The 15,060-nt window shown below is 43.7% G+C and overlaps 1 protein-coding gene across 5 annotated transcripts in view; it reads right to left on the reverse strand.

Moving 5' to 3' along the window:
• Window positions 1-905: 905 nt before the first annotated feature.
• Window positions 906-15,060, reverse strand: part of EP300 (EP300 lysine acetyltransferase) — a 67,502-nt gene continuing 53,347 nt past the window's right edge. For all 5 annotated transcript variants that reach the window (XM_084748314.1, XM_084748312.1, XM_084748313.1 and 2 more), the window contains 10 exons: window positions 14,711-14,788; window positions 13,093-13,160; window positions 11,659-11,809; window positions 11,415-11,561; window positions 11,020-11,133; window positions 9,465-9,630; window positions 8,448-8,612; window positions 6,149-6,310; window positions 4,575-4,856; window positions 906-4,201 (listed from right to left, as the gene is read on the reverse strand). In XM_084748314.1, coding sequence (XP_084604440.1) covers window positions 2,012-4,201; window positions 4,575-4,856; window positions 6,149-6,310; window positions 8,448-8,612; window positions 9,465-9,630; window positions 11,020-11,133; window positions 11,415-11,561; window positions 11,659-11,809; window positions 13,093-13,160; window positions 14,711-14,788 — 3,523 coding nt within the window. In that variant the 3' untranslated portion in view covers window positions 906-2,011. The remainder of the gene's footprint in view (window positions 4,202-4,574; window positions 4,857-6,148; window positions 6,311-8,447; window positions 8,613-9,464; window positions 9,631-11,019; window positions 11,134-11,414; window positions 11,562-11,658; window positions 11,810-13,092; window positions 13,161-14,710; window positions 14,789-15,060) is intronic.

Here is a 15,060-nt window from a genome sequence, read left to right on the forward strand (position 1 = left end):
TCAAATGCTGAGATTAAGTGTTTGTACGCCACAAAGGCTAACAGCTTTTTCTTTTTGAGAAGACAGGGTTGCCTTCTGTACAGTGCAGGCTGGCTTGGATTTGCAGTGGTTTTCCTGTGTGGCTTCCACATCTGGTAGCTACTAGCACTTTCACTTTGATATTTAGCTGGTATAGATCACACTTATCAGCTGGGCACGGAGGTGCACACCTGTGATCCCAACACTCTGGAGACAGAGGCAGGGATCTCTGTGAGTTCGAGGCCAGCCTGGTTTTCAAAACAAGTCCAACACAGCCAAGGCTACAGAGAAACCTTGTCTCGAAAAACAAAATAAAACATAGATCATACTTATTACCTGAACTTTGGAAAACTTCATCAAAATGTAGTAATGTAAAAGTGAGAAGGAATGCCAGTACTTCCCATTTCCTCTTGCCCTGAAGAGTAGGCATCTTATTGTGCTGAGCGAGATCCAATAAACTGGGTGCCTGGGCCTTCCTCCAATTTGCTACATCGCTGACATTGACTTCCAGCTTTTATCTTCCTGCCTTCTGAGTACTGGGAACATTAATTATATGCCCACTGTGGCATTTGTAGGCCTGGCTGGGGACTGACTTGTCTGTGTTGGGCAAGCCCTCTACCAGCTCCACCTTCAGGCCTAAGTGTTCTGTAAGACAAAGATGAAACCTAAAGAAGTGAAATGAGGGCTGGAGAGATGGCTCAGTGGTTAAGAGCACTGTCTGCTCTTCCAGAGGTCCTCAGTTCAATTCCCAGCAACCACAAGGTGGCCTAAAACCTATAATGTGATCTGGTGCCCTCTTCTGGCATTTAAGTGTACATGCAGATAGACTACTCAAATCCGTATTAAAAAAAATATATATATAAAAAAAAAGTGAAATGAAGCCCAGGTGTCTGTCTCACACAGTTTATTTAACAATAGGTAATAAGAAATCAAATTTAACAGTCTATACAGTGATCCAAAGTTCATATTTATAAGTAATCAACCTTAATTGCATGATTTACAACAGTTGAGGGTTTTTGCTTTCTATTTTCAAGTTTTACAGAAAGTGTATGTGTGTGTGGGGGGCAGAGTCAAGAAGAAAGCAAGCAAAGAAACCTCAGACATTTGCATGTTAAAATCACCCCACTGGAGTCATTTCTTACCCTCTTTTTAAAATTTTTTTCCTTTGTTAGATGTAAAAATAACAAAAAAATTCTCTCAAGAAACAGAAACCACAATATTATAATACATCAATTTGGCAGCTGCCCCTGTATATTTTGAAAAAGTCATTTTTTTCTAATGTACAAATTATCTTAATACTTTTAAGTTTTACACTCAGACTTATGGAATAGAAAATTTTCTGGAGCACAAAAGTTGACTTGAGGGGGTGGAAAGAGTAAGCATTTTTTTTTCTTTAAATGTTTTTTAAAAGAATGAACATCTTTGCACCCAGAGAAAAAAATTGGTATTTTAATATATTTATATATATTTATATATAATATATATATAATGTAATTTTACGTAACATTAACCCTTTTTGTCCTCTGGTATTAGAAATGTTCTTTTCTTTTTTTAAATTCTTCCATAAAGTGAGGAAAATAGGGGAAAATGTCAACCATCTGCACCAGTAAATAATAACTATTAATATTACATATTTTCATTAATTTAAAAAAAATAATAAAACCTATTGGAGGTGCCAGGCAGGAGCATATGGTTGGCTTCAGACCTCAGTCGCCTCCCAGTGCACACTTGAACCACACACACGAGGGGAAAGGGCTGGGGTGACCAGCCGTAACAAAAATATATTCTCTGTGATCTATTATCCCTCAGGTTCATCTGGCATGTTTGCTTTAAGCCACAAACTGCTACTGCACAGTTCTTACATGTTCCAAGGAAAATTGTCTTTAAGCTAAGAAAGATTCAAAAAAATTTTCAGTACAAAAAGTCTTGTTAAGAGAAAATATCTTTTTTTTTTCTTTTTTTTTTTTTGCTCCCAAAATACTACAAGGTGTCTCTAGTGTATGTCTAGTGTACTCTGTGAGAGGTTTGAATTCAAGTCTGCACTATCGGTGCTCAGTCCGAGGTCCGTGGCGCTTGCACTGTGGAGATTTGCCATGCCTGGATTGCTAGCGAGCTGTGAAAGCATTGAATTCTGGTCTGGGCTGGCAAAATGTCCTTGCTCCATGGGGTTGGCAGCCTGGGCAGCCACCAGTCCAGGGTGTGGGGAACTGGTTTGTGGAGAAACGTGGTGTGGAGAGGGCTGAGGCTGCATCCTCGGAGATGGGCTGGAATGGGGGGGCTGAGACTGTGGTCGTGGAGAAGGGACAGGCTGGGGAGAACGCACTTGATTGGAGAGAGAGTTAGGGATTTGCTGACCTTGTAGGTGTGGGGACTGTGCCTGATTCGGGAGCATATGCTGCTGTGGACTCATAGGGTTAGGCTGAGCAGGAGACCCCATCTGCTGCTGAAGAAGTCGCTGCTGATAGGCCTGCAGACTGGCTCCTGCCTCAGCCCCCAAAGCCTGGGGAAGGGGGCCCATCTGTCCCATATTTCCTTGCTGCATCTGCTGCATGTGATGCTGCATCCGCTGCTGCTGCTGCTGCTGCTGGGGAGGGTAGCCAATTCCTTGGGGCTGCTGGAACTGGTTGTGGTTAGCCATTCCAGGGCCAATTCCTGGCCCTGCTCCCTGCTGTTGCATCATCTGACGTCTTAAGATGTCTCGGAACTGTGAAGGCATGGCATTGTGATTTAAGTTCATTTGCTGAGCTTGGGGACTCATTCCTCCCATCGGTGGCTGGAGCTGCTGCTGAGGCTGCTGCTGGGGAAGGCCAGCTCTCTGGACACCTGCCTGCATAGGGTTCATGTTCTGCAAGGCTGGGTTAGGGTGGACACCTTGCTGACCAGGCATGGTAGGTGGCTGCAGCCCTGGCTGTCCCTGGGGCATGGCAGGCTGTCCCGGAAGAGGCTGTGGATTAGAGCTGGCATACTTGGCAGCCCGTTGCTTGATGAATGCAGCCAACAGCTGGGGGTTGGCATGAAGGATACTAAGCACCTGTTGCTGCTGTAAGGGAGAACTGGGAGACCTGAGAGTCCGCAGAAGATTTTGTAAGGCTTGTTGAGACACAGTGCCTGGCTTGAGAGGGCTCATACCTACTTGGCCCAATCCCGGTTGTGGAGCCATATTCAAGGGCTGTCCATGCTGGGCCACTGACATCATGGCTGGCCTTGGCATCCCTGACTGCATCTGTTGGGGCTGAGGCATTCCTCCTTGGGCCCAAGGTGGCTGCTGTTGCATTCCTGTGGGACCCATCCCTGGCTCCAAATGCCCACCAGGACCTCTGGTCATGGGAGGAGGGTTTATGCCCATAGGGGTCATGGGTGTCATCTGGGGCATCTGGTGCTGGATGGGCCTTTGGAAAATTTGTACATGGGCCATCTGGCGCTGTGTCTCTGCTGCCCTCTGAATCTGCATTGCCATTTCTACTGCTGCAGGTGGAGGCCCTGGAAGGGGAGGCTGAGTAGCCTGAGGTGGGGTTGGTGGGGTCACTTGGCCTGCTGCCTTACCCTGGGACACAGGGCCAGTAGTTTGAGTCCTGGGTAAGTATGGTGCCATGTTGTTGGGAGGAGTAGGCTGAGGTTGAGAGGTGGGCTGGGGCTGGGGCGTCTGTGGCGTGGCTGGCTGTTGGCCAGTTGGGGTTGTTGGAGTAGCAGGAGTTGGAGAAGGCAGGCCCTGCTGCTGCCCTGCCACACCAGTCCGTTGCATGCTGGCCATCCTTCTGCGGAGCATCTGAGCCTGTTGGAGCCTGTGTTGTAGCTGTTGCTGCCGGAGCTTTTGCTTGATATTGAGGCAGAATGGCACCGGGCACTTGTTCTCCTGGCAGTGCTTGGCATGGTAGCAGCAGAGGGCAATAAGCTGTTTGCAGATGGGGCATCCACCATTGGTTTTCCGTTTGCAGCCTTTGGTGTGTTGCACAACCCTCTTCATCTTCTGGCAGGAAGGAAGGGAACAGTTGGCATTGCGGCACTGGCAGGCATGCACCAGAGACTGGATACAGCGTTGGATGCTCAGGCGGCGAGAATCTCCTGGGCTTTGTGTGGCTGCAGCTTGCTGGTTGTTGCTCTCATCATCCAAGCCAAGGCCTAGTTTCTCCATTTTGTGGTCATGGTTTTTAGTGTTATAACAGGTGATACACAGGTCATAATCCTGGAGAAGAAAGAAGAACAGAAGACACAGGTCAACTCTAGAAGACTGAAACAATTTGCTGGGTGGTGGTGGCAGAGTAGGGCGGATCACTGTGAGTTCAAGACCAGCCTGGTCTACAAAGCGAGTCCAGGACAGTCAAGGCTACACAGAGAAACCCTGTCTCAAAAAACCAAACCAACCCAAACCACAACAACAAACACCAAAACAAAACAAAACAAAAAGACTGAAACAATTCAAAAGCCTTTTATGTATTTTCCTTGGGCTAGTAAAGCTCCCAACAAGAGGGTAGATGTTTATAACACATGTCTACATCGTAACTCAGCAATGGGGACCCGTCTGGCCTAGCCCGCCCTTCCCAGTATGTGATACCTACCTCACACACAGTGCAATGCCAGCGTGTTTCCACGTGGTGCTTGCACTCATTGCAGGTGTAGACAAAGCGATCTTGACTCTGTGTATGCAGCTCCACTAGCATGCACATAGTCGACCACTGGGCTCTCCGGAGTGAAGAGAATTCCAGGTGCTTATCCCTCGCAAGAGTGAGGAATGCATCTCTACCATCCATCAGGTCACAGGGGATCAGAGGGTCAGGATCAACAATGGGAGGCAGGGAGTTGGGAGCCGGACAAGCGATGAGACGGATTACAAAAAAGACCTGCAAGCAGACAGATTGTGACTCTGCAATTACATTGCTACTGTAACAGAAAGGCACCAGTGGGGACCACAGCAGGATGAGTGTGTTCAGGGTTAGCTGACAGCTCTTCTCCATCCTCGTTCATTTTTAGACTTGGGTATGAAGAGCCTAAAACCCAAGCCAGGTATGGTGGCCCACACCTTTAATCCCAGCATGCAGGAGGCAGAGGCTGGTGAGCTCTAAGTTTGAGACTGGTCTATATAGTTTGACTGCCTAAAACAAACCAGTTACATCTAAATGGACCCATCCTGAAAGACCCTGGTGCCTGGACTCTTCAACAAACATCTCAGCACCCAGGGAGGCAGTTTACAAAGTGAATCCAAGACAGACAAGGAAACACAGAGAAATCCTCTCTTAACTACCGCCTCCCCTCCCCCAACTACTCCAAAAGAGTTGCTTTGTCACTAGTTGCTTTTCCAGAGTACACAGGTTCCATTTCCAGCACCTTCATAGTGGCTAACTGTCTGTTAACTCCAGTCGTAGAGGACTCCTTTTCTGGCTTCTTGTATGTGGTGCTCAGACATAAATCCAAGGACCCATACACATAAAATTTAAAAATAAAATAAATAAAGCCATGTGAGGAACACTGTAATTGTGAATGTTTTCTTTAAGTCAGTTTCCTGAGTCATCTTTTGTTGTTTTGTTTTTGAGACGGGGCTTCTATGTATAGGCCTGGCTGTCCTGGACGTTGCTCTATAGACCAGGCTAGTCTCACAGTTGATGTACCTGCCTCTGCTTCCCAAGTGCTGGGATCAAAGTATATGCACCACTATGCCAGGCTCTGAGTCATCTTAAAGGCTAATACTCAGTATCTTTATTCAAGGACCATTATAAACTGGAATGTCAGTGGGGTTTGAAGTAACATGAAAAAGAAAATGAAAGCAAATCTGGAAAAAAAAAAAAAGTTGGCATCTGCTATCAACCCCGAGCTAAGAAGATAAATGCAGAGGATCTCAGTGAACTCAAGGTCATATAGGGCTATAAGTATGACCCTGTCTTAATTAAAACAGTCAGAAACCCAAGAAAATTTATCAACAGGACTAGACAAACGATGTTTATGCAACACCATGTAAATTTCTAACAGTCACACATAGCCAATAAGACATTTCTGTCTTACAACCAAACACTACACACTTTCATGCTAGTCACCCTTCTGAATACCCAGCAACCTGGAATCCTCCTCATAACGACAGTGGGGAGGGCAGTTTAGAACCCTCGGGTCACACTCTTCTACCCTGGAGGCTGCCTCTCACCTCTTTGTGCTTTTCCATGGTGGCATACAGTTTCTGGGATAGGTCATTAGACACATTGGGCATACCAGGCTTCTTCTTATTGCCCCTACTCAGGCTGCTCTTGTTTTTGCTGGTTTTTTTGTTATTCTTCTTCTTAGCGTTTTTGCTGTCTCCTTTTGTTACCTGCAGGACAGTACAAAGGAGAAATGAAAATGTTAAGGACGATCTGGAAATAAGACACTCCAACACTTAGCTGATACACTTTTTTCTTCTTTTCTTTTCTTTTTAATATTTTATTTAATTTCTGTGTGCTGGGGTCAGATCTTGGAGTTACAGACAGTTGTGAGCTGCCATGTGGGTGCTGAGAATTGAACCTGGGTCCTTTGGAAGAGCAAGCAGTGCTCTTAACCATGGAACCATCTCTCCAGCCCTCACTTCTTTTTTTTTTTCTCGAGACATGGTTTCTCTGGGTAGCCTTGGCTGTCCTGGACTCACTTTGTAGATCAGGCTGGCCTCGAACTCATAGAGATCCACCGTCCTCTGCCTCCCAAGTGCTGGGATTAAAAGGTGTGTGCCACCACAGCCTGGATGTCCTGGACTCACTTTTTGGACCACCCTGGCCTCGAACTCAACAGCGATCCACCTACCTCTGCCTCCCCAGTGCTGGGAATTAAAGGTGAACACTACCATGCCTGGCTGTTTTTGTTGTTTTTATTTTTTAAAGATGTATGTATGTATGTATGTATGTATGTATGTATGTATGTATGTATGTATGTATGTTCTATAGATTTGAGCTCTAGGACAGCCAAGCCTACATAGAGAAACCTTGTCTCAAGAAAACAAAATGAAAACCAAAACAACAACGAAAGAAAGAAAGAAAGAAAGAAAGAAAGAAAGAAAGAAAGAAAGAAAAAGGAAGCCTCAGTTTGCAGAAGTTGTTGACTTGGGACAGGACTGGAAAATCAGTGCTCTTAACTGAATAACCATCTCTGCAGTCCCAGTTGCCTGGTTTTAAAAATCATATCCCCGGGCTGGAGAGACAGCTGAGAGTTTAAAAGCACTGGTTGTTCTTCCAGCGGTCCTGAGCTCAATTCCCAGCAACCACATGGTGGCTCACAACCATCTAGAATGAGATCTGGTGCCCTCTTCTGGCCTGCAGGCTAACATGCAGACAGAATACTGTGTTTTAAAAAAGAAAAGAAAAGAAAAAAAAAAAAAAGAAAAGAGCAGAGGATTGAAAGAGGGTAGGATCTGGGAAGACAATTGGTACAGGAAGAAAAACTGAGTAAGATTGGAGTAGGGTCAGAGAAGAGTAGGGCTAGAAGTAGGTTAGAGAAGAGAACTGGTGACAGTTGAGCCAGGAGAACCCATGAAGAACCCACTCAAAATAGCAAAAAGAGATGGAAAAACCCAAAAAGCTAAAAGCTACTTTTGCTAAGCTGGGGTGGCACACACTTTTAATCCCGGCACACAGGAGGCAGAGGCAGGTGGATCCTCTGTGAATTCGAGGCCAGCCTGGTCTACAAAGTGAGTCTAGGACAGCCAAGGCTACACACAGAGAAACCCTGTCTCAAAAACCTAAGGGGGCAGGGGGGTGGGGGAAGCGCATCTCCAGTTTACAATAAGAACTAATTGGATGATCCCAAATATTGTTAAAGAAACAGCAGTCCCGAAGAGCCTACATTTTATACTTATGCAAATAAATTGGGAATGACTGGTTTTAAGGAGGAAAAAAGCAAAGTAATCCAAAGCACATATGCTTCAGTTCAAAAATCAGAAGCTGTATGCAATTCTTACAGGATTATTTGATTGTCCTGAACCTCTTTTTGTGGTTTTTGTTGTTGTTTGTTTTTTGTTTTTCGAGACAGGGTTTCTCTGGGTAGCCTTGGCTGTCCTGGACTCGCTTTGTAGACCAGGCTGGCCTCGAACTCACAGCGATCCACCTGCCTCTGCCTCCCGAGTGCTGGGATTAAAGGCGTGCGCCACCACGCCCGGCTGTGCTTTGTTGAGACAGTGTTTCTGTGTGTAGCTGTAGCTGTCCTCCAATTTAAGAGATCAGCTTGCCTCTGCCTCCCAGGTGCTGGGATTAAAGGTGTGTGCACAACTGCCCAGCCTCTGACCCTCAATATGCAGAAAGAGTTGGGTTTGTTTTCCAAGACAGGGTTTCTCTGTGTAACCCTGGCTGTCCTGGACTCGCTTTGTAGAACAGACTGGCCTCGAACTCAACAGAGATCCTCCTGCCTTTGCCTCTAAGCTAAAAGGGTAAATTCCTTTCTGTATTAGCAGACATCAAGGATGACACTGCATAGAAAGCCCTTACGTCAGTACTCTCGTTGCTGGTGTTCTCTTCCCGTTTTCTCTCTTCCTCTTCCTGTTCAAGTTCCTTGATGCTTTCTTCCAGAACATTTGGCCAGAAATCACCTTCAAAGTAGGGTAACTCCTTTGCACTTGTTAATCGATCTTCAGTAGCTTGTTTTAAAATATCCTGTTTAAAAAACAAACAACAACAAAAACCCAAGTAAATACAAATAAAATTGTCTACGCTTTCTTTTTCTTAAAAAGCTTTCATCTAATGGCAAAAATAAAAATGTCCTGTAGGGCTCATGCCAGAAGGACACTCAGAACCTGTTTAAATTGTAACAATGTATTCCCTCCTTTCTTTTTGTTCTTTCTTTCTTTTTTTTCTGTTTGCTTTTTTGAGACAGGGTTTCTCTGTGTAGCCCTGGCTGTGCTATACTCACTTTGTACACCAAGCTGGCCTCGAACTCACATTGATCCACCTGCCTCTGGCTCTGAGTGCTGGGATTAAAGGGGTGTGCCAGCTCTTTCTCTCTCTTTTTTTTTTTTGAAACAAGGTGTCCCTACTATGTAGCCCAGTTCTCTACACAGAGGCAAGTAGATCTTTGAGTTCAAGGCCAGTCTGGTCTAGGTCAGCCAAGCTACATAGAGAAACCCTGCCTGGAAACTCGGAAAGAATCGCGGATAGATGTGAATCGCCATGTGGGCACTGGGAATCAGATCTGGGCCCTCTGAAAAAGCAACAAGTGCTTTAAACTGCTATCCGTCTGTCCAGATCCCCCTGACAAAAGGATTAAGAATAAAGTTCTCCAAATCTTCCTCAGTTTCCGAAGTGAGATTATAGGCAAGTACTACCAGACTTTGCTCATCTGTAATTCATCCAACACTTAGTTTTTCTTACTTTGAATCTTTGTATTAAAAATAAACTTTAATGAATTAGCATAATTATAGCAGCTACACATAAGGCAGAACAAGACTTATCAAAGAAAACAACAACAAAAAAATTGCAGGAGTGGTACATTTCCATGTTCCAACTGACCTTGTAATCATGGACAATACGTTCCGACACAGCCTTGTCAAGCATCTTTTTATACCATTCTTGCAAGCGCTTGGGCTTTGGTATCTTCTGATCAGGTGGATGGCAATGGAAAATATAGTCATCCCCTTCACTTGGCGGACATGCCCAAATATGCCCTGTTGTGTATCTAAAAAGACAGAGAGAAGGCAATCAGGATATTATTTGTGCTAACGAAAGCTACAGTAGTCCTAGAGTGGTAGAGGCTATATGTGTACACCATTGCACACAGTGCTACATTGTCAATTACAAATTACAAGGTAAAACAACACAGACACAAATGCTTACTCTCAAGAAGAGCCAAAACTAGTCCCAAATTCTTAGGCTAGAACTAGGCGTAACCTAAGCACTAATAGTAATCTTACTACCTTCTTGCTTTATTTTTTAATTAAAAATTTTTTTTTCCGAGACAGGGTTTCTCTATTATCTTGGACATCCTGGACTCGCTTTGTAGACCAGGCTGGCCTTGAACTCACATCGATCCGCCTGCCTCTGCCTCCCGAGTGCTGGGACTAAAGGCGTGCACCACCATGACCGGCTCTACCTACTTGTTTTAAAAGGCCATGGAGCAGTGTTGTGGATTTCGTTTATAGAGAGTGTCACTTAGTTCTTGATCCTAAAACCCCAAAACTGCAGTTAAAGAACAAAAGACAAAGCCGGGTGGTGGTTGTGGTGGTAGATGCCTTTAATCCCAGCACTTAGGAGGTAGAAGCAGTCAGAGCTACAGAGTAACCTGTCTCAAACAAACAAACAAACAAACAACAACAACAAAGAACAAAAGACAACTATATTGCAAAGGAATAGGAACCCACTCTAACAAACTAAGTGCAAGGTAAACTGCTAGGAGTAATGTCCTCCACGTTAGGTGCCTTGTACTCTCCAGAATGTATATACTTCAAAGGAATAGCTTCAGATCTTAACATATGAATGAACTTGCACTTGCCAACCCCGGCCTCTTGTACACTGGGATTCTAAGTGGACACCACCACATTCAGGTGGTTTTCAGTCTTTACATGCAAGCACAAAAGGATTAAGAAAAAATTTCATTTTCAAATGAATAACATCAACAACTTTTAATTCAAACTGTAAACAAAATGCCTCAAACAAGATAGAACTAAACCACCATTAATGAAGAAAAAAACACATGGTGACATCAGCTTCATTATCATAGAAGATCTAACAAATTGAAGACATGGTTCCACTATTCATGACAAACACAAGAAAGCCACATTCTCTTTAAAGGATAATAATTACAAAGCTGGGCATGGAGGCGCAAGTATTTAATCCCAGCACTCAAGAAGCAGAGACAGGCAGATTTCTGTGAGCTCCAGGACAGCCAGGGCAAAATCTTGTCTGGAAAATCCAAAAGACCAAATCTCCCAGAGATGAAGACAGAGAGAGAGAGAGACAGACAGACAGAAAGACACACACACACACACACACACACACACACAGAGAGAGAGAGAGAGAGAGAGAGAGAGAGAGAGAGAGAGAGAAGAGTAATTACTAATATGCTTACCCTAATTTCTTGACATATTCTAAATATCCAATTAGAATCTCATGATAGACTGCAGTCCGCAAGCATTTAGGACGGAAGAAATGAACACTATCGAGGTAAGATATGTACACCCTCCTGTATCAAAAACAGGGAAAGAAAAAGGTTTCATCACAAATTATTATTTAATGGCTAAAAACACCACCACCATTCTCTGTGCTCTGTGCTTACTGTTATTTGTAAATTAACACAGGAAATATCAAAGACTGCGACTATGTGGGTCACGTATTTCTTTTTACTCGGTACATGTTATACTCATCATCACATTCTGCCCTTTTGTGCTTGATATAGTATGAACCCAGTCCCCCTGCCAGGCCCTCTACTCCACAAAATGAGAAGCTTGTCAGAGCAAGTCCTACCTCTGGTTGGGTGGAGGGCAGTCAGAGCCGTACTCCTGAACATGCATGCCAAAGAAACACAAGTCAACACCATCGATTTCTTCAAAGGCAAAAAGGGCCTTGGTTCGGTATGGAAAAGATTCTGCCATCTCTCCACTATCTACAAACCTACAATACAGATTGAAAAGAGACCACAAATCATTCAGGTTGAAACAGACAATAACTGAGTATGCACAATTGTGGAGGGTAAGATATGACTAGACACCTTGCTTTCATGCCTGGTTTCACCTCCACAGTTTTGTCAGAAGCGTGAACAACCCTAACAGTGACCTCTCCTGATTCAGGGTGATTTTGTCGCCTCAGAAAGTCATTCACTCTGTTCTCCAGAAAAGTACCAAGTCTGGTCGATGGCAACCCTAGAAATATAAAAGGAAAAAGTTACCAAGGTATGGTCCCCTACGCTAAATTTTTCTTTTCTTTTCTTTGGAGACAGGGTTTTAAATTTCTAATGCTAAATAAAGAGTAGGAAAAAAAGTTACCACGGTTCAATTTTTTACTGTGGATTTTCAAGTTCAACTAACCTGATGTATTCGGTTTTTTTTCAAAATGGTAAGGTAACTCTGATATCCTATGCCTCAACACAAAGGACTAGGTAAAGCCAGAAATTGTCCAGTAAATTATTTCTACATCCCCAAAGGAGGGAAATCACTCCTGTGACAATAATTCTAGTCAATCACTTTTACTCCTGCCCCACATTATGCCATGTGCCGAAAAAGGACGAAATATATGTGATGAGTCGGGTGTGGTGGCACATGCCTGTAATCCCAGCACTTGGGAGGCAAAGGCAGGCAGATCTCTGTGAGTTCCAGGCCAGCTTGGTGTACAAAGTGAGTCCAGGACAGCCAAGGCTACACAGAGAAACCCTGTCTAGAAAAACAAAACAAAACAAGACTGTGATGACAAGCCCCTTTGTAAATTATTTTTTAGTTTCATATTCAGTATGCTACAGATTGTATTTATTTATTTTTGGCTTTTCCAGATAGAACTTCTCTGTGTAGCCCTGGATGTTGTGGCCTCGCTTTGTAGACCAGACTGTCCTGGAACTCACAGAGATCTACCTGCCTCTGCCTCTCAGAGTGTTGGGATTAAAGGTGTGAGTCACCACACCTGGATAGAATTATTTCATTTTAGCGAATTTTCTTTGTCTCCTTCCTTCTTTCTTTTTCCCTTTTTAGGATTTTTCCAGACAGGGTTTCTCTGTTTAACATTCCTGATTGCCCTGGACTTGCTTTTGTAGACCAGGCTGGCCTCCAACTCACAGTGATCAGTTTGTGTCTGCCCCCTAAGTGTTGGGATTAAAGGTCTGCACTACCGAGCCTGGCTCATTTTCTTTTTCTTTTTTGGCACAGCACTATATAGACAAGGCTGGTCTCAAACTCAAGAGATCTGTCTGCTTCCCAAGTACAGGAATTAGAGGTATGCCCCACAATACTTGTTATAAAGTTAAAATTGCTATATACATATATACACACATAATATAGATAATATGCTTTTTTTCAAGACAGGGCAGGATAGCATTGATTTCAAAAGATCTGACTGCCCCTGCTCAAGAATGCTAGGATTAAAGGTATATACCATCACCACCACCGAGCTATAAAAAAAATTTAAACTAAGTTTTACATCTAAGAATGTGACTTACTTTTAGCAGAAAACTTATTTTCTTTCCTAGTTCGTGCAGTTTTCTTCAAACAGCCATCACAGACAAACCTAAAATGTAAACAAAGACTTTGCTTATACAATATAACCATACCACATAACAAAATCTATCATTCATATGCAGTTAAACTCTAGACAACCTACTTGGTACAAGTTCCTACATACACAACAGAAGTAACATGCCTCCTGAGTGTTGGAATTACAGGCATGCGCCACCACACCTGGCTTTTCTTTTTTTTATTTTTTATTTTTTTATTGTATGTGCATTAGTGTGAAGGTGTCAGATCCCTTGGAACTGGAATTACAGACAGTTGTGAGCTGCACCTGGCTTTTCTTGTTGGTGTTTGGTTGTTTGTTTTTCAAGACAGGGCTTGTTTATATTATCTTGACTGTCCTGGACTCACTTTGCAGACGAGGCTGGCCTCGAACTCACACTGATCTGCCTGCCTCTGCCTCCCAATTGCTGGGATCACATAGGCTGCCACTACGCCTGGCTAAGCCACTTTTAACACATCTCTGTGTAGCTTTGGCTGTCTTGGGCTTGCTTTGTGGACCAGGCTGGCCTCGAACTCACAGAAATCCACCTACCTCTGCCTCCTGGGTGCTGGGGTTAAAGGCAGGCACCACCACGCCCAGCCTAGAAAACATTTTCAAATCTGGCAAATTCAGTTACAATTAACACCGGCTTTAATACCAGCATTAGATTTCCTTTCTTTTATGGAGACAGGCTTTCACTGTGTGGTCCAGATTATTCTCCTTTTTGTTTCTTTGTTTTTTCGGAGACAGACTTTCTCTGTGCAGCCTTGGCTATCCTGAACTTACTTTGTAGACCAGGCTGGCCTCAAACTCATGTTGAGCTACCAGCCTGTCTCTGGAGTGCCACCACATGTGGCTTCTTCTTCTTTTACTTCAATGTGTATGGGTATCTAACTACCAATGGCTGGGAAGACAGGTGGGTGTCACACTTGTCGAGCTATTATAGGAGTTGTGGTTATCCTTCCAAAAAAAAAAACAAAACAAAACAAAAAACTTTATTTGTTTATTTATTAATTTATTATACAGGGTTCTGCCTACACGGAGGCCTGCACACCTGAATTCATTATAGATGATTGTGAGTCACCATGTGGTTGCTGGGAATCAAATTCAGGACCTTTGGAAGAGCAGCCAGTGCATTTAACCTCTGGGCCATCTCTCCAGATCTGTTTTGATCATCTTAAATGGCAAGTGCTTTATCATCACCTCCTTAGCCAGCTGCTCTTTATAGTTTTAAAAAAGGCCTGTACTGATCCTTTTCCAATCTAAAGGAAAAGTTTCAGCAGAGCCAAACTTGTGGCAGGCATGTGCTGTACCAGTAAGCCAGATTCCTGACCCCCCCCCCCAAAAAAAAAATACTTAGAAAACTATACCTTTGTTTAGGTATGGTGATACACACCTTTGATCTCAGTACTCAGGAGGTAGCAACAGCCTGGTCTATGTAGCATGTTTTTGTTCAGCCAGAGCTACATAGTGAGATCCTAACAGAATCAGTAGCTTTGAACATATACATATAATACAGCCATGGAAAGAAGACACAACACTTCTGCGAATGTGCTAAGCCTCACCCGGATGGCCAGATGATCTCATGGTGAAGGACACAGATCTGGTGCATCTTTCTTCCACACTCCGTGCACTCAACAAACCTGGAAATGAAGAGGATAAATTTAAAGACAGATCTTGAAACATTACCAAGCAAAAATGTCCAGTATTTCCTGTAAATTCGAACAATTCAAAAGATAACTTTCATGTTCAAAGAGTTAAAAAAAAATTAGGTTAGTGATGTTTTTTGGTTTTAATGTTATAGGGAAAGCAAATTTCAGAAGCAATAAAGCAGTTATTAAATCAACCTAAAATTTCAATCCAGAAAGGCAGCAAGAGATAGTAGCTGTGGAGACCCTCGAGTTATCCCATCTAT

The sequence above is a fragment of the Acomys minous genome, assembly GCF_964271855.1.
Source record: "Acomys minous genome assembly, chromosome: 12".
NCBI lineage: Eukaryota > Metazoa > Chordata > Mammalia > Rodentia > Muridae > Acomys > Acomys minous.